The sequence below is a fragment of the Tyto alba genome, unplaced genomic scaffold (genome assembly GCF_018691265.1).
Source record: "Tyto alba isolate M040663 unplaced genomic scaffold, T.alba_DEE_v4.0 Super-Scaffold_2, whole genome shotgun sequence".
NCBI lineage: Eukaryota > Metazoa > Chordata > Aves > Strigiformes > Tytonidae > Tyto > Tyto alba.
In genome coordinates this window covers 4,704,124-4,722,519 of record NW_024881282.1, presented here as the reverse complement: position 1 = coordinate 4,722,519, position 18,396 = coordinate 4,704,124, and the positions used below count along the sequence as shown (strand labels likewise).

The window sequence follows — 18,396 nt, the reverse complement described above, 5'->3', positions numbered from 1 at the left end:
TAAAGTTTCTAGAGAGGTGCCGGGGGGGGAGGCCAGAAGTGAGAGGCAGCCCCACCCGGGTGGCAGGGAGCCCGCGGGGGGGGCCGGGCAGCCCCTGTTCCCCGCGGGGTTTGTATCTTTAAAGCAGGCTGGCGGGGCGCCGGGCCGGGCGGGGAGGCGGGGTGAGCCGGGGAAGGAGCCAGTTTCCTGCTTCCCCGCTCGCAGCCGAGCGGTGGCGGCGGCGGGGGGAGGCGCTCATCGCCCCCCCCCCCCCTTCCCTTCCCTTCCCCATCCATCTATCCATCCCTCCATCCCCCCACCCACCCACCCACCGCCCTCCATGGGCCGGCGCTGCCGGCGCTGAGCGCCGGGAGGCAGCGCCCGGCCGCCGCGATGAGCGGCGGGGAGGTGGTGTGCTCGGGCTGGCTCCGAAAGTCACCGCCGGAGAAGAAGTTACGGAGATACGTAAGTCTCAAACCAACCCCCCCCCTCCCCCCATCTCATCCCTACCCCGCGGCTCCGAGGATAAAACGGGCTTCCCCACCACCACCTCCTGCCTCCCTCCCCACCTTCCTCCGGCAACCGCCGCCCGCCCGGCTGCACCTGCCGCCGCCTCGGCAGGGCTTGGGGTGCCCCTTGCCCGCGTTGATCGTGCCACCCCCCCCCCCCCCCCCCATTGCTCGGGGAATAGAGGGTGGGAGCATCTCCGAGACCCCCCCCACCCCGCCGGCTCGTCCCCTGCCCCGCAGCGGGGTGATGGCCACGGCAGGACCGGACACCCCGTTTTGGGGCAGTTCTTGCTGCACCCCGCTCACCCGGGACCTGCGACTGTCACACCTCCCCCTCCTTTGAAGCTATGCGTTTTAGGGGGAGGTTGGGAATACCTTTGTCCCAAAGAGCGAAGGTAATAATACCTCTTGGATCCTCCCCAACACCCCCATAACGGTCGCTTTCCCCCTCCCCACGCGCGGTTCCTATTAATCATTTAACGTTCAAACCCTTTGAAGATAGCACCAGTAGTGCTTCGATAGCCTTTTGTGTCATTAGCGGCTGAGATGAAACACTTCAAAGAAGTTGTAAAAAGAGGGTCCAAATGCTCGCCCTGTCACATTCCCCACTCATTGAAAGAAATAACTGTTCTTTGCGCCCTGCGCCTGGCGGTCTCGCTGCGTGCCACGAGCATTAGAGCTCAGAGACGTGGCTACATCGAGCTGCCATCCTATGACTCGGCACTTCGCTCCCCGGGATGAAGCCAGGATCCCACTCCCTGACTCCAGTGATCAACCTTTGGGAGAGAGCTGGGTGCTCTCCCATCCGGAGAGAGCGGGGAGAGGTGGAGGGAGGGCACCAGCTTTGGTCCAGTTGCTTTTGCCTGCGTGTGTTTTGGGAACGGTAGGCAGAACAAGCGCAGCTGGTGTCTCCCCAGTGCCTGTTATTGATGGATGGAAGCATCGCTGCCTACCCTTGGGAGGGAGGTGGATGTCTGTAGTCCCCTGTCACAGGCTAGGGCAGGGCTGGAGGGATATCTGATTTGCGATCCGGTGTTATTAGCCTTCTCCAAAAATGGGTGCAGCCCGGTAGATATCGGTGGTGCTGCATCCCCTCGCATTAGCCTGCGTGCCCGGTCACTCTGGGCAATCCTTGCCTTGTGTGTCTGATCCCCTTCGAGGGAGGATCGGGTTGGCTGCGGGATGGAGTTGTGAGGGAATCCGGTTCTTTTGCTCCCTGACCCCCCCCCCCCCCCCAAATGTACTGAGACAAAGGTAATACCGGGTGTTTACATGGGAAATCTCACACACACACACACCCCTGATGTATGTGGGCAGGCTTTGTGGGAGATGGGCAGAATGACTTTGTGCCTGCTGAACTGTGGAGGCTGCTTTTAGCTTAATGGAGCAAAGCACCTTCCTCCTGCAGAAATCAACTAATTGCTGATCCTGAGTCACCACTGGCCTTAACTCATCAAACATCATTAGCTCCTCAGCATCTGCCCCATGAAAGGGCACTCACATCGCCTTCTGAATATCCAGCTTGTGCTCCGGCATTCCAGCAAGAGCTGAATAAATCTGCTAAACGCTCTCCATGAGGGTGTGACACGCCGACGGTTAGTGCTAATTATCGATGTGCATAAGAGTGCTTTTCATCCAGATACATCCCAAAGTGCTTTGCAAGCCACCTATGTTTTCAAAACATCCTCATTCCCCCCCCCAAGAGGAAACGCGGCCGTGCTGAGATGCGCCCGGCCGTCCCACGCAGCCTCCGCGGGGCAGGAAGCGATGCTTGGCCGATGTCACTCGAGGGGATCTCTGTGCCGGCGCGGTCCTGGCGCTGTGGTCAGTGGGACTTCCCTTCCAGTCACGCCAGTTCCACCAGCTTCCTGCATCGGTGGCTGGATTTAAAAATGTTGGCCTTAGTTTGGACACCGTCTCACTCGGTGGTACCCCATCCCCTCGCTTTTTAATGCATTATCCCTAATATAACACTATTGATATAACTGCATTGTGCATTCAGGGTGTTGGTGCGTTGACCGAGTTGTTCTCTTAAATAGTGGTTCAGATCAGGTGGATGTGGTAGAGCCTGAGGCTGATGCCTTTGCTCTCCTAAAACCTGCCTTCGTCTGCAACAAACCCGCGCGGCTGGACTTTGGTTTTCATGCACAAAAGGCGAGTATTCAGCCACCGCAGTGTTACGCCAGCTATTGTACGGACTCAAAGGGAAGGCACTGAATTGCTGGCTTTGCCATTTTCCTTATGCCTTCGGTTTATATTCTGCTTTGAGACCTCAAAGGAGGAATTTCAGGCTGCAGGATGCTGCTAATCGGGTTTGAAGTTCCTGCTCTGGCTATATTGACACAGGGAAGATGATAGATTTATTTTTAATTTGACAAGTGCATTTCAAATGTACATGTCTGCACATGGGTGTGTTGCTGATGCTGTCCTTGAAATGCTGTGCTTTTATAAGCCTGGTTTTGTTTTGGTTTTACTTTTCAAGGAGATCCTTGGCAAGAGGGGAAGATGCTAAATTTTCTTTCTAACTTCCTTCCAGAGCAGTTGGGGAAAGGGACTCTTCTCCATATCCAATCCACGCAGTGTTAATCTGTATTTACAGCAGTACCTGCTCAGTTTCTCTTCAGAGGATTGTGTTTATGTGAGACTGTGGGATATTTTATGTAGGACCTCTTTGTACAATGCTCTGGGAAATACTGGGAAATACCTGGGAATAATTTCTTCCACTGGGGGACATTCAGATGATCAAACAATGACTGCTTCAAGGTTGAGACGATTTGTGCCTCTTTTTTACCTCATAACTGGGGACAGGGGTTCATGTAGACCCTAGGCAGTTTGGCCATTATCTCTGATGAGCCCTATAAGTGCTACTGTACTAATGATGATAAAAAGTAACCAAACAATTGAGGGTCAAAAGTAACAGACAAACCAAAATACCACCTTCCACCTCCATTCTGCTTGGGACACCAAGCTCCCTCATCCGCTTGCTTGATTTTCAGACAAACACTTTTGTACCTTCATAGAATCACAGAACAGTTTGGGTTGGGAAGGACCTTTCAAGGTCATCTGGTCCAATCCCCCTGCAATGAGCAGGGACATCTTCAACCAGATCAGGTTGCTGAGAGCCCTGTCCTACCTGGCCCTGAATGTTTCCAGGGATGGGGCATCTACCACCTCTCTGGGCAACCTGTGCCAGTGTCTCACCACCCTCATAATAAAAAATTTCTTCCTTATATCTAGTCTGAATCAACCCTTTTTTAGTTTAAAACCATGACCCCTTGTCCTATCACTACAGGCCCTACTAAAAAGTCTGTCCCCACCTTCTGCCCTTCTGACTTTCATGCATGGAAGGTTCTCCTTGGACGCAGCCACAAAGCACAGAGCTGGCCTTTAATTCTCCTCCTGGCTCCTCCTTAAAACACCCATGGGAAAAAAAATGGAAAAAAAAAACAAAACAAAACAAAACAAACAATCCCTAAACAAAACCTTTGGCTTTAGTTGTGTGACCGATGAGCCGAGACCAGTGCATGTTGTGCTGGTCTGTACTGACTCACTGTCTCCTGGTGCTCTCCTGCTGGACGTGCCTGTCTGTTGTCTCCTGAGTTAGACGTGGGTTTAGAGTGGTGTTTTGTGTCTGTTCGCTGCCCGGCACGATGGGGTTTGGGGGTGGGCTCTCTGGCAGGAAAGCAATGTAAAAAACAACTGCTGTCATTGTAGAGGAGCTCTTAGCTTGCTATCATTAAATCAGTGCGTTTTGCCTGTTCATTTATGTACCGTGAAGTCAAGAGTATTTTCTGTCTGGCTGAGATGCATGTCTACAATTGTGACTAAAACAAAAGCTTCTCATCTTGCACTGGTTTTACAATCCTTTAGTGCTTTTTTCCCTGCCTCTCCATTGGTTTAACTATGGGGAGAGTCTGGATTTGTGCATCAGTGGTCATTTTTACAAGCAAAAGCAGTTTAATCAAGGTCATCAGAAGACCCGCTCTTCTCCAAAGGGGTGAGCAGAAGAGGTTAAGGGGAGTATAATGGGCTGATTTACTGATCACAGCCCTGTTCCTAGGGGTAACTCCCTGATGAAGAGCTTCTTTTGTCCCCTGAAGTAGATCCTCCATATCCCAGTTGAAGATGCATAGCAAGGATGTCCTTGTTAAATGAAGATGTAGGATGTGGACTGAAGTAGGACATCCAGAGCAAAGAAGTCTCAGGCTGCTCAGAAGGTTAGAGTACCAAGTGAGGTTTGGCACGGTGGTAATCAGGATGAAATTTTAGAGAAGGGGGAGATGGAACGACATCCCTTTAACTCGACAGCAAAATACAAAGAAATGGGTATTAAGCAAAGTGGAGGTGGGGGGGGTTCTGCTCTTCTCTCTATGGAGTTTTAAGGGGTGGCTGTCATGTTCAGCTGTGCCATGCCTGATTCAGGATGCTCCCCTCTACTGAAAATAGGAAACAGTTGCAGAGACTCCAGAGAAAAGCATCAAAAAAAATGAGCAGAAACCTAGAAAACATGAAAAGACTGAAGGAAATGAGGTTGTTTAGTCTAGGGATGAGAGGGCTGTGAGGAGAAATAACAGTACTCGAGTATGTCAAAGGTAGCTGCAAAGGGGAAAGGAGTCAACTGTTCTCCGTAGCCAGTGGTGGGAGGCCGAGAAGTGCTGAGCTCAAACTGCAGCAAGAGAAACAAGTGTTAGGAAAAAACTTCCTAACCTCTGATTGCCAGAAGAGTGGAGCAGTGGAACAGATGGTTTGGGATGGGCTCGGAGGCTCCATCGGTGGAAGCTTCGAAGAGCAGTTTGGCCAAACTGCGATTCAGGAGAGCTGATGCTGTTCTGAGGCAGTGGAATAAATTTGACAAATTCTCCAAAGGTCCTTTTCCGTGCTGGCTTAGGTGAATTTATGGATTTTGAGCCTGAACTCAAGGAGAGATAACAAAAAGGCTTTAGGACACAAATCATGTCACCTGGAACTGCTGATGGGACTCAAAGAAGTCCTCTGACCCAGTGCAATCAAGTTCTTTGTAGAAAGTTTTGACATCACTGAACTCCTGACTTTGCATCTTATTTCATCTGTCAAGCTGCCTTGCTGCACCCTGCTCCTCCCATGTAATCTCCAGGCTCGATTCAAAAAGACCATCAGACATTTTAGCTGTTGTCATCTGCTCCATGATTCAGAGGAGGGCTGAACACTTGCTCTGCCAGAAAAGATTTTTGCAGGTCAGGGGGTGCATTTCTCTTGCAAGGGCAGTGCCCACCAGCACTCCTGCAACACCACCTCTCTTGTGCAATGCTGCACAAAGGTCACACTCTGTAACTTGTTTCTCTGCTTCATCATTGCTGATGAGTCAAAACACCCAACCTCTGCCCTGCAACTTTCTCTCAGGGTCACTTTGTTTGAGTGTGGGGCTGTGTTCCTTTACCCACTGTAACATTTTCTGGCAACAGTCTGATGGTGGTATATTGTCATTATGATACTCTTGATCTAATAACTTGCAGCTACTTGAAGGATAGTTAGAGGGATGATGGAGTCAAACTCTTCTTGGTTGTAGCAAGTGACAAAATAAGAGGCAACAACCACAAACCAGCTTTGGAGGTCCAGGCTGGGTCTTTGGGAAGCTCCTCCAGTAAGAGCGTCATGGTGTACGGGAACAGGTTACCACAGAGGCTGCAGGGTCTCAGTCTTTGGAGGTTTTCAAGATTTGGCTAGAGAAAATCCTGGCTGACCTGATCTAGTCACACCTCAGAGGCTCCCGAGGTGCCTCCAACCCAACATTTCTGATACCACTGTGGCATAGCACAACACAGAGCCACCAATCTGGGACACAATGTAGATGCTTTAGCCCAGCTCCCCGTGCAGGTGGATAGTCCTTGTTTTGTTTTCTACCAACACAAGCAACCTGGGGGACCTGCTATGCTGTGGCAGCTCTTCAGCTGCTGAAACTCAAACTGGTTTGGTCAGGGCTAACCCACATGTCTTCCCAAGGCATTGCATTGATCGAGGTGGACATGCCCGTAGAGGTAAGGAGTCTGTGTGTGGGGGGGGAGTGAAACTGATGTATTTTCCCAGTGCTTTGGCTTTGCTAAGACAGCTTGAGCGAATCTTCAGCTGTCTGTCATGACTTCAGAGCTGGCTGATGGTCCTGGCAAAGTCCACAGTAGATGTGAAAGATTGATGGTGGCAAAGCACAGGTTGAACTTAAGACAGACAAACAATACTTAAGGAAAGTGTAACAGGAAGCTGGCTTCATTTCTCTTTGGAATAGAGCAGAAATGATACTGAAACCTTTTTTTTTTTTTTCTGTTTTTCCTTTAGCTAGTGTCAGATGCAAGAGGTGATGTAATAGTGTTTACCAGACTGAAGCACATAATTTATAGTAGTGACTCAAAGGCAGAGCAAATATTATTTATTTGGATTACAGTAGCAGCTGAGGTGACTGGGATTGGGGCTCGATGTGCTGGGTGTTTGGCGAGACCACCTCTGCCCTGAAGGATCTGGTCAGATGGGGAAACCGAGGCACGGAGCAAGTCAGTGGTTTGGCTGTGCTTGTGTTCAGGGTCATTTCCACAGCTGGGAACTCAACTTGGCTTTATCGCTTCTACCTGAGCCAGGGGTTTCCGAGCTGCTCACAGGCTGCTGGGGATGTGTGAAGCTGCAGAAAGGGATTGCATCTGGCAGGGATTTAGATGGCAAGAGAGCTGAGGTCATCTGGGGGCTCTCTGAGACGAGTTGAACCAAAAGATTTGGAAATTACTGCTTTTAATATAGCCTGCTCTTCCCTTCAGTACTCCTTTCAAGTCTTTAAAGTCTCACTTCCCTATTGTAATGCTTAGGTGGATCTTACAGCACTTAACAGTGGTGACAAAGCATATTTGTCCCTATCTCAGAAGGTGAGAGAAATGAGGAAGAGAAACCTTGATTTACTCCAAGGTGCACGGAGAGCAGCAATAGAGTTGAAACAGGTTTCTGAGCTGCTGTCGCTGCCATTCAGTGCAGCCTCTCCTTCACCTCTCAGCCCTTCTCCACGGGATAGACTCATCCTGCCAAGGATTTGGGAAAAAAGAGGTTCAACCCAAGATCAACAATATGCAAATGCTTATTATGCCACACCATCCTTTTGCTGGGTAATTGTATGGAATTTTAATCGCGGCACACCTAGGCATATCATTTGGTCGAGCGGCGTCGTGTAAATACAGGCTGTTGTGATTTCCTCATCCAGAGCTGCGAGCGAGGAGCCTGGCCCCTGTCACCAGCTGGGACACCTGGTTCCAGAGAGGCTCCCGGAGCTTCTGAGCATTCAGAAAGTCTCCTGGAGCATCCTGGATCTCTGCTCTGGGTCACTGAGCAGCACCTCCAGTAGCATTCCTCATGCGGATGAATAAGCTAGGGGCAGACCTGCCTTCCAGAGCTCCACTTGGTGTCTCCACAGTCGAGCGATGGCTCCGGTAATTCTGCTCAAATAATAAAAATAGCTTGAGAAAGAAAACCCCTCGTTCTTGTTTGCACATCAGATGATCTTTGTGCCTTATCCCTGGTCCTTCCCCAGCATGAAGCACTGTGGGCTCAACGGGCCAAGCAGGGAAAGGCTGGCTTGGGGTTTTGTTTACCTTTTACAGTCTCTGAACCCAGCTGACAAGTTATTGGTGTTAGAAATTACTTGTTTACACTCTTTCACGCCACTATGTTAATGTCACACCATGCCTGGATGCTTTTAGGCAAAAATTTTCAGAGTTGATGGCCTGGAAATGCTGATGTGAAGTGGTTCAGGTCTTGCTCTTAAGGAGGGACGGGTGTGTTTGCTCCTCCTTAGGCTTTTTCAGTCTGAATCTAGAGATGTTGGATCAGCACCTGAACACTTTGCTGCCAAATGAAACCAGCTTTGTCGTTATCACAGGTTAAACCAGCAGCAAATTGGCAGTGAGCATGGGAGGTGTATAGATGCAGTCAGTGTGGAGCATCCCTCCTCTTTCTTATTCACAATTATCAACAAAAAAGGCAAATATTCAGCATGTGAAATCACAGAGAACAGACCTGAGACCTCAAGAAGGGATCCAGGTCATGTGCACGCCTCCAGGCAAACATGCCTGCACCTCAGATATGCCTGCAACAACCTGGTTTTAAAATGCACAAAGAGGAATTCCTCAAGGTCAGCATGCAAACCTGCACAGTGCAGTCGTACATATGGCATCAATCATATCTAGCCATACAGAGATTTAAATATGTGCTGTGTTTAAATATATTTTAAAAAGAAAATTAATAAATAAATAAATAAAAATCAGTCTTTGTCAAAAAAAAAAAAAAAAGCTCATATTCATCTTTAGCCTGCAAGCTGTGCCTTTAAAGAACAGGAGGAAAATATGAGTGCTGGAAGCATATGTTTCTTGCTGTGCAAGATAGCCAGTGGTGCCTGTTTCTCCAATGAATCTGGAATAATTTGATGCCAGCAACCTGGGGAGGGGAGTATTTCATCTCTGGATTTGTCTTTTTGTACTCGGTTCCTTTTTTTTTTTGAACTCTTGTGCAATTTTCCTGGAGGAGGTCAGGATCTGGGAAATCTTGCATCAGTCTGGTTGTCTGCATTACACTAATACCTAGAAATGAACTTCTCAATCCAAATGTGAATATTTTCACCCCAAAATGATGCCTGTTCAGGATAGGAGGTTCACTCCTGGGCCAGAAATGGGACATTTTTATTTATAGTTTAAATCTACCTTTGAGGCAGAACCAGTTGACAACAGCTCTTAGACATTTCTGTATTAGGCATTCAGATTGCTTCTTCCCTTCCGTTGCTTGAAAAGCTTTTCCATCTCTGCCTCCTCTGGACTCTTCTTCACATGGCCTCTGAATTTTTAAATCCTGTATTTTCAGTTTCTCATTTTCCTGTAATCTAATGACAGAAATATCTTCTGGTGGTGGTTTGGGTTTTTATTATTTATTATTTATTTTGCTTCCCAGCACCTTTTGGACACATTCAAAATATTTCCATCCTGTCTCCTGGATTTAAGATGCTATCCTAATAGTATCTCAGTACTTGTTATGCATCTTATTCCATTTAAACCTGGTATTTTCCAAAGGCGTTTGCTTTGGAAAGCATTTAGACATCTCTTTGGTGGAGTTCCAGCTCCTGCATCCATATGGTAAGATGGAAATAAGACTTTGAGTCAAAGATTTATGGTCTTTTGAATTTTGTAGATTTTCAGTGATTAAGTTTTTCTGATGATCACAGCTGCTGCCTCACTCGTTCAGGTTCCTCATTGACCTTCTGAACATTCCCGTGGACGTTTGTGTGGCTGCCAAAGGATGCAAGTTGAATTGCTAAACAAACTCCTTGGCCACTCAACGTAATACCCAAATGGGTATTATGTCTTGTTTCCAAAACTGATTAGTAAACCTTCCCTTTTCTCCCCTTTTCTGAGGTGTCTTCTAAATTTTCAACTTCAGAGAGCTGTGTCACATATACATTGTAGGTCTGGTACTGTGTGCTGCTGTTGAACTGGGCAATATTGATTTTTGTCTGCATTTTTTTATTTCACAGTAATGTCAGTAATAGTGCTAAATGTGGTTATTAGTCATTGCTACTGATCTGTTCTGCAGATCCTCATCCACATACTTATTTAAACATCTTTTGGGGTTTTTTGTTCTTTATTTGTAGGGAAGATATGTTGGTTTTGAGTGCTCCCTGGATGCTCTTGGCTTGAAACAGTGCCCCACAGAAAAGGGAAGGCTGGCTATGTAATTCATCTTAGGGTTTCAGTACTCCTTAGCTGCCTCTCCCTTACAAAGTCCCACTCACCACCCCTACAGAGGCCACCTCGGCACCTCCAGATCTCCTTCCTTCTCACACTGCTTCCTTTATGCGGGTGCTCTGCTTGAGAACCACCCAGCACAGGAAGGGGCAAACACAGTAAATGCCCCTTCTGGCTTATTGACAGCAGAAAATAGCCACTCTGCTTCCACGCCATCGACACTGCACACAGCTCCTTTGATTCTGGGTCTCTGTGTTGTTCCTAAATAACTCCTTCCAGATAGGAAGCTCCCAGGAAAACCTTGTTTGCTTTGACCCAAGAAGAATCGATGACTTGAGGCTTATGTTCTCCCTCTTGCCTTCCCGGCCTCCCTCGCCCACTGTCCGCTGCACGTAACGTCAGACCAGAGTTTCCAGCGGGGCGGTGGGGAATAGAAGGGCTCATTGTTTTGGGGGTCAGGGCACGGGGCTGGGGTGGCAGGAGAGAGGGGAGCAGAGCTGGTGGCTGAGCCCTGCTACTACCTCCAGCCTCGCCTTATATTGTCCATAGTGGCAGCCATACAGACAGTGAGCAGTCTGTGATTGTGGCCGGCTTAAAGCCTTTGAGGGAGGGGAATAAATAAAATAAATGAAAGAAGAAAAAATAAAAAAGAAGAAAGGCAAAAGAGACAGGATGTAGGGGTTGACAGGGAATGTATGGGGTCCTGGCTGTGCTGAGCAGAAGGAGATGCTGAGAAATGATGCAGTCTGGTCCCTGCTTGAGGCTTGAAATTGGGGATTGAGGTTTGAACCTATCCCTGTCTGTGTGGGTCACCCTCTGAGCCCTCTGTGTGCGTGGAGTGAGGCAGGACAGGGAGTGGGGAGTTTTCCTGACAGCGATCAGGATTTTATCCGGCAGCAATGTGTGTGTGGGTGGACCCCTGACACCAGAGTCTTTGGAGAAGGGTGACGAGAGTGATTAGGAGCCTGGGAAAGCTTTACATGACAGGCCTCTGAAACAGTGAATGACAGCCACCTTCCAAAGAAAGTGGATGAGAAAGTTCCCTGATAAAAGACCACAAGACTGCCGTCTATGCAGAGGGGGGCTAGCATTTTAGCTTGACTTGTGGGACTTCTTATGGGAGCACCCCAGGGTCCTTCTCCCAGGAGGCCCAAAGTGTTTGGCACATCACCAAAGAGAGGGGTGTCCCACCCCCTCACCTGAACCCACTCTTGGAGGGGTGAGATTTGCACTCAGGAGAAGTGATCAGACATTTCTGATCCCTTAGCATCAAATGTAGAAGGGGACCCAGTCACAGATCTTAAAGCTTTTAAGATCTTTCTGTTTCTGCATCCTTCAGCAAGTTCTGCCTCCGCTATAGATGTGCAATGGGGGAGAAACATGCCTCCTCCTACCAAGTCTGAATTTGCACCTTTTAAAGGAGATGAGACATGAGTAATGCAAATATCTGCAATGGTAGAAGTTGACACTATGAAGAAAACACTGGAAAGGAGCAGAATCAGTGTTTTGATGTTTAAACCAGTCAACCAGTTGAGGACAGGTCTTTCCTAGTGGTGAGGCTCCCTCCACCTGCCTTTTCAGAGATTTTCCACCTGCAACAGGGTGTACTTTGGTCTAGGACTAGCTAGATCCAGCACTATACCCATGAAGTTGCTCCCAGAGCCACCTTTTGAGCCCCAGCCTTGCACTCCCAGTGAACCGGAGGGAGGGCCTGAAAGGATCAGGCCGTTGTCTCAAACACTTGCAAAACATGTTGGCTGAGACTTCGACTGGGAATCAATCAACATGCTCTTTTTAGCACCAAATCAGTACAGCCAGCTGGCGTGCAGACGTACAGGGCTGATGTGTCATGTGCTGTCACAGGGAGGTGTACGGAGACACGAGGTTTGAAGACGGAGTTATGTGTAGAGTAGAAGGTTGTCTGTAGGGTTTTTTTCATACTGAAGGCACCTCACATGCAGCAGAAGGCAGGGTGTCTTACAAGTTGGTTCCATGGATGGTGCTTCACAAAAGACTCTGGGATCAGTCGTGTACATTAGATGCTCATAGTGGGGCTAAAAATGAGTATTGTCTTGGGGCAGGTGGAAAACTGACCTTGTGCATTGGTCTGTGTTGGAACTGAAAAAGGGACGTAAAGCAAATTCTGCCCTGTGCTACGCATAGGATGCTTATGAGGCTTTTTATATGAGTTTTTAGTTAACTGAGGTGTTTGATGAAAATATTCTGTTCATTATGTTTCTCTGTGCATCCTGCTTCTCAAAAGAGTCTGCCATGACCCACTTGATGCTGTTAAATGCTGTCATTAAAGCTAGGTGGGGTGAAGCGTGGACCTGCTCTTCTGACGCACTCATCATTTCAGATAGGATCGAGTTGTTGAGTACCACTTGGGGATGAGAAGCTTCAAGATTTGCATTTGTAATTAAGAAGAAGAGCTTTTAAAGCCTATTCTTTGCATTTCTTTGTACCTGAAGCCTCCCACTAACCAACTGTAGCTCAGGTTGTGGAGGAAGGTGAGAAGCCAGAATGACACGTTTGGGGTTTACATGCTCCCCTCTGCTTCATGCGTTACTGCTGCATCAGCTGTAATTTAGGCAAGGTTTAACTTTCTTTTTGCATTGTGGAAGGGCCTGGTCAAAACCCTGGATTTGTTCCCTACAGAGAAATATTTGACGATATATTTTTAAAAATAAATAAAACACCAGATTGCTAGAAAACCAGACACCAAAGCATGATCAGAAGAAACACAGCTGCAGTGCTCTCCAAGTTGTATCTCAGGCATCCTTTCCCAGTTTGTGTATATTCCTGGATGTTATCATACCTGCTTCTCCTATTTTCCCACTTTTATCCTTTTGTACCCAAAGGCCAGTGTTGTGAGTTGGGCTTGGGCTCTTTTTCTTTCCCCCAAGCTTTAGTCCTTGCACTTTCAACTGTCCCACTAATATCCATCTGTCTACCCTGAATATTACAGGTTCTTGGCATCATAGCACCAAGGTGGGTTACAAACACAAATGATCTTAGCCTTGCACATCCCAACAGAGCAGAAAGTTGGTGCAAGGCGTTGGACACCCAATGGGTTTCCAAAGGAAAAATCACCCTTGTGCTGCCAGGTTGAACACTGGGGTCTTCGCTGCTTTATAAATAGGAAATTAAAGCCTACATGGATTAAGTGTATCTTTTGGGGTTTGTAACAAGTCCATCGCAGAGCTGGGAACTGGACATCAACATCCTTCAGTCCTATCTTCATCTTACCCATTTCTAAACTGCACCCCAGTGTGCTCTGTCCCTGCAGTCTCATGTTGAGAAAGTCCAAGTTCTCTAAGCCAAGTTCACCTCACATGTGCCTTGCCTTCAGGTCCATCGGATAAGGTTAGGAGTGAGTTCAGCCTGTTTAAAAACTCAGTTGAGCTGCCAGACAGGAAAATCTGATGAGCGGAAAGTCAATCAGACGTGGGAAAGGAGGGGGAAAACGGGAGCAGTTGTCACCGGTGCTGCATTCATTGTGGGTTTGTGCCACATTGCAAAAATTGGTGGATTTACTCTGTTTGGGAGTAAACACGTGGCAGTGCACATGCGTGTGCTGGTAGGTGAACTCAGTTGTGTAATAAGAGTAAATCTTGCCCTGCTTTTGAGAGGCTGAGACTAAAACATGGTATAATAGTGATGCATATAATTTTGTATGGTGAGACAGTAATTTACTCTGCTGTTTTGGCCATCAACGCAACAGCTAGAGGCTGTTAAGATAATTTAGTGGTGGTTTGTGGTTATAAATATGTTTCCATCGTGACTAAGGATTCTAATAGATATTAAATTCAGCCAAGGGGTTTTTAGTATTTTATTGTTTTATTGCATACTCCCCAGTGTTTCTGTTTTGACTTATTAATCTTAAGGAATAAGATGAGGGATGGCTATTAAATGTTTTTTTAATGTATAAAATAGGAGTTATAAAAGAAAAAAAAAATGGAAAAATGCAAGATGCAGTTAATTTAGTGTAATCCACTTGTTCAGCAGTGGGGCTCTGGGGTGTCCTGCTCTTGGCTGCTGATACTACAGGGGTGTTGGGTGATGTGTAAAGCTATTGTAATGCAATTCTTTGTCATATACAAGTTTTTTACTTTAAATATTTTGGTTAAAAGAGAAAATAGTCTTCTCCATACATCTTGGCCTCATACAAGATAAATTGTGCAGAATTAAGAACTGATTTTTGAAACTTAAACACAACCGCATCCAAATATCAAGGTGCCCACGTATCATCTTGGGACCTCAAAAACCCTCAGGACCTTAGCTGTGGATTTCCAGCCATGTCCTGCATCCATACAAAGACCTCCCTTCCACCACTGAGAAGCAGGCAGTGTGAGAAGTGAGGGGATCTGCTGTGGGAATGCCTCGGCTCTCCTACTCTGCTGTCTTAATCTGAATAATAACAACAAAAAGTTTGAAGGCTTAGTTTGGAATTGGATAGCTCTCCAAAAATAGGCTGTCCCTGGAGATATCTCCTACTTCCTGCTGGGCTGGAAAAGCTGTGCTGACAGCCTTTGCACTTGGATATTTAGGCACCTCCTGGAACCTAGAGCATGAAGGAATGCAAAATAATAGAGGAAATCAGTTGGACCTGTTAAATTTCAGAAGAGCATTTGGTTTGAGCTTTGGAAAGTGTTCCCCTACATCCTTCCCACATGGAAAGGCACCTGAGCCAAGCCCCGATATTTACAAATATTTCTGAGATATTCCAGGTTTTGGAGCTCAAAAGCGTTTGAGATCCTCCAGGCTAGACCCTCTTTCTATAAATAATAGCTCTTGGCTTGAATGCATCTGAGCTCCTGGAAAGTGTGGACCCCAAACAGGGCTCCTTGCATCCAGAGCTGTGTTGGCTCCAACTCTGTCTTCATGTACTCACAAGTAGGGGAAGGCATTGCATTGAAAAAAAACCCAACAAACTTCTGCTATTTTGCTATGTTGGAAGGCCTCTGACAGACTCAAGGAATAGCTGATACCATCTGGTGTATCTTAGGAGTTTGTCATCGGGAACCTTATCTCCCTGCTCGCCTTCAGGATGATGGACTGAGCCTGGAGGCAGCAGACTCAGAGGTTTCCTCTCTGCAGGCTGCATGTTCTGGTAGCCTCATCTTTCCATTTTATTTTAGTCTTCCTTTCTTCTTTTCTTCTAATTCTTAATGTGTAGAAGGCTGTCAGCAGGAGCCCACTTTTCCCAGCATGTGACAATTTGTATTTTGCTCACTGAGGACCTGGTTTTACGGCACTGAGTAGAGCCACCTCTGCAAGTCCCTCTTAAGATGAGTAGGAGTGAACACAGAAAGGCAGATGTGGCCATACCCATGCTGCAGAGCATCCCAGAAACACAGGCTGAACCTCTGCCCTCACACACAGCTGTGCCACAAGGAGCAACCCTCTGTTCCAAGCAGGACTCCGCAAAACCAAGGCCAAGATACAAAAAAGAAGTATTATTAACCTGACTCAATATGTGGTGAGCCCGGGCTTGGGAAGCTGGAAAAATCTACATTTTCAAAGTGGGTGATTAGGGATTTTAGTGTGAAACTCTTTCCTCTGTCCTCCCACTTTAAGGTTTCCACAGGGATTACTGGGACGATGCGGGCAGCTGGTATTTCACCCCGCTGTCTCCCCAGTCACACCAACACCAGCTCTAAAACCCGTGTCGAGAACAGAAGTTCAGAAACACAGTTTCAACCTTTCCCAGATTGTTTTTCCCATCTGTTTTTAACAGCATGTTCTTGCTACTTGGACCTTTCTGGACTCAATCTTGTGATCCCTGATGTAGTATGACATTTCCAGTTTATTAGAAATGCTTTTGTTTATTTGCTGGGTGGGTTTTCTTTCTTTTCTTTCTTTCCTTTTTTTCCTTTTTTTCCTTTCTTTTCTTTCTTTCCTTTTTTCCCTTTCTTTCCTTTCTCTCTTTCTTCCTCTCTTTCTTCCTCTCTTTCTTCCTCTCTTTCTTCCTCTCTTTCTTCCTCTCTTTCTTTCTCTCTTTCTCTCTTTCTTTTTCTCTCCCTCTCTTTCTCCCTCTCTTTCTCCCTCTCTTTCTCCCTCCCTTTCTCCCTCCCTTCCTCCCTCCCTCCCTCCCTCCCTCCCTCCCTCCCTCCCTCCCTCCCTCCCTCTCTTCCTCCCTCCCTCTCTTCCTCCCTCTCTTCTTTCTGTCTTTTTTTTCCTTTTCCCCAGGTTGTGTGGAGGCTTTCTGCCTCAGCTGCCAATACAAACGTCCCCTCCATGCTGGGAGGTGCCACCCACACCCGTCCTCTCTGAAATCAGGACAGTTATCTCAGCAGTTGCAAGTCCTCTGAGTGGTTTGGGGGCTCTTATTAAATAAAAAGGACGGGTGAATATTTTTTTCCTGTCTTTTTCTACTGTTTTATAAAGCAAGCCAGGTGCTAGAGCACTGAAGCAAGTGAGCTTTTAAAAATCAGTTGTCTATTTTTTTAGCTTGCTTAAGGAAAACCAGCAAGAAGGGACTCAGGGCTTGAGTTTGCTGGTGGCATTTTCAGTTTACCCAGCCTGTGTCTGCTTTTCTTAGCAGATTGAGTGTGCCGCCTGTTGCATGCAGTGTGAGTTTGCTTCTAAGCTGACAGCGGCCAGACCAGCTTTCCCATCACTCTGTCTTTCTGTTTTTGCATAGTAAGCACCACATTTCCCCCCAGTGCCGGACAAATATTATACACAGATGAGTATCAATACCAGGGCAATATTGGGACTGTATTCAGCTCTGCCTGTAGTGTGCTGCTCTCCATAAATTCCATGTCCCTCTCTAAAACCTCCTTTGTTCTCCTGCCTCAAAGAAATAAATCAAGCGATACATTCTGGAGACCTATATTCAGTTTCTGGCTGACATAAATCCCACCCTAAGACTTCAAAGATGCTTAGTTGCTTTTCTAAAATACTTTCAGCTGTACCGGACCAGCCCATGAAGCTTGCAGTGGTGTGAGAAACAGCAATCTGAATACAGAGTGGTGGTGTTTCCCGGGGGCTTGCATCCAAAAAGCATTTTTTAAATCAGCAGGAGAGTCCTGTGAGCATCCAGGTGTGGGAGGACGGGGCTTGTGGTGGTGTGGGTTCTCATGCACCTCGCTGGAGCTGCCAGCCCTCGCAGCACGAGGAGCAGGTGCTCCACATCATCTTCTTGGCTGGGGGGTAAGGAAGGCACAGGGACCAGATTGCACATCTCCGTCAGGCATATATTTATTAGACTGAACCGAGTATCAACTGCGTTCCTAAACTGGGAGGGTAAATCCAGCAAGCACCATGTTGCTGCAACAAGCTGGGAATGGAGTTGGGGCTGATTAATTTTGGGTCAGCTCCGCCCACACTTCAGTAAAGCTTTGGTTGCTGTGATCTGTGAAGGATCCTTTGATCAAGTCAAAGGTGCTGCTGAACCCCTCTCCTACACCTGTGCTCCTGTACAAACTCAACCTATAATTGCAGTCGTTTGCTCAATGTGGGTGAAATCTTTGTTCTTTGACATCAGGATCTGAATTTGGGTCTGTAGCCATAAGGGTTTGCAACCAAAAATCATTTACATAGGCAAAACTACCCAAAAAATCTTGGACAGTCCCGGGGACCTCAGAACTGCTGTGTCTGCTTTTTGATTCTTTCAATGTTGGCCTTCCCAGGAAAGCAGAGATCCCTCCAGAGACCCCATGACTCTGATTGCTTCCAGCCAAGCGGCAGGGGCATGTTTCTGTCCAGTGAATCTGGTTTCTGCATCAGTTTTCCCAGAGACCAGCTTTATACCTCGCTCCATCTTTCCATTTTGCATAGAAATCACCGTGCTTCCCTCCAGCGCTGGAGGAATCCCATCAGCAGATGAGTATCGATGCCATGGTAATACTTGCTCTAAGGCAAAGTGAGCTTTTTAGTATCCTCTCCCAAATGAACTGGAGACAGTGCCCACTCCCAGGGATTTCTTGGGACATGCTTTGTGCAGCATCTGCCCACAGATGCTCCCAAAGACCTCACCTCCTTCCGTGTAGATTAAGATTTGCTGGTACTCAGTGTTAAACAAAGTCGAGGTGAACCTCATCTTCTTGTTGCATTAATTAGGCTTGTTTAGTGGCAGGTGCTGCAAAAATAAGAGGAACTAGCCATGAGAAGGGCTGATTGCAAGCGCAGATGCTTTGGAGCAGGGTCCAGGGGCCAATGTG

The 18,396-nt window shown here is 47.4% G+C and overlaps 1 protein-coding gene across 1 annotated transcript in view; it reads left to right on the top strand.

The window, feature by feature from the left end:
- Positions 1-250: 250 nt before the first annotated feature.
- GAB2 (GRB2 associated binding protein 2) overlaps positions 251-18,396 on the top strand; it is a 98,100-nt gene continuing 79,954 nt past the window's right edge. The window contains 1 exon segment of the mRNA XM_042791983.1: positions 251-444. Coding sequence (XP_042647917.1) covers positions 373-444 — 72 coding nt within the window. The 5' untranslated portion in view covers positions 251-372.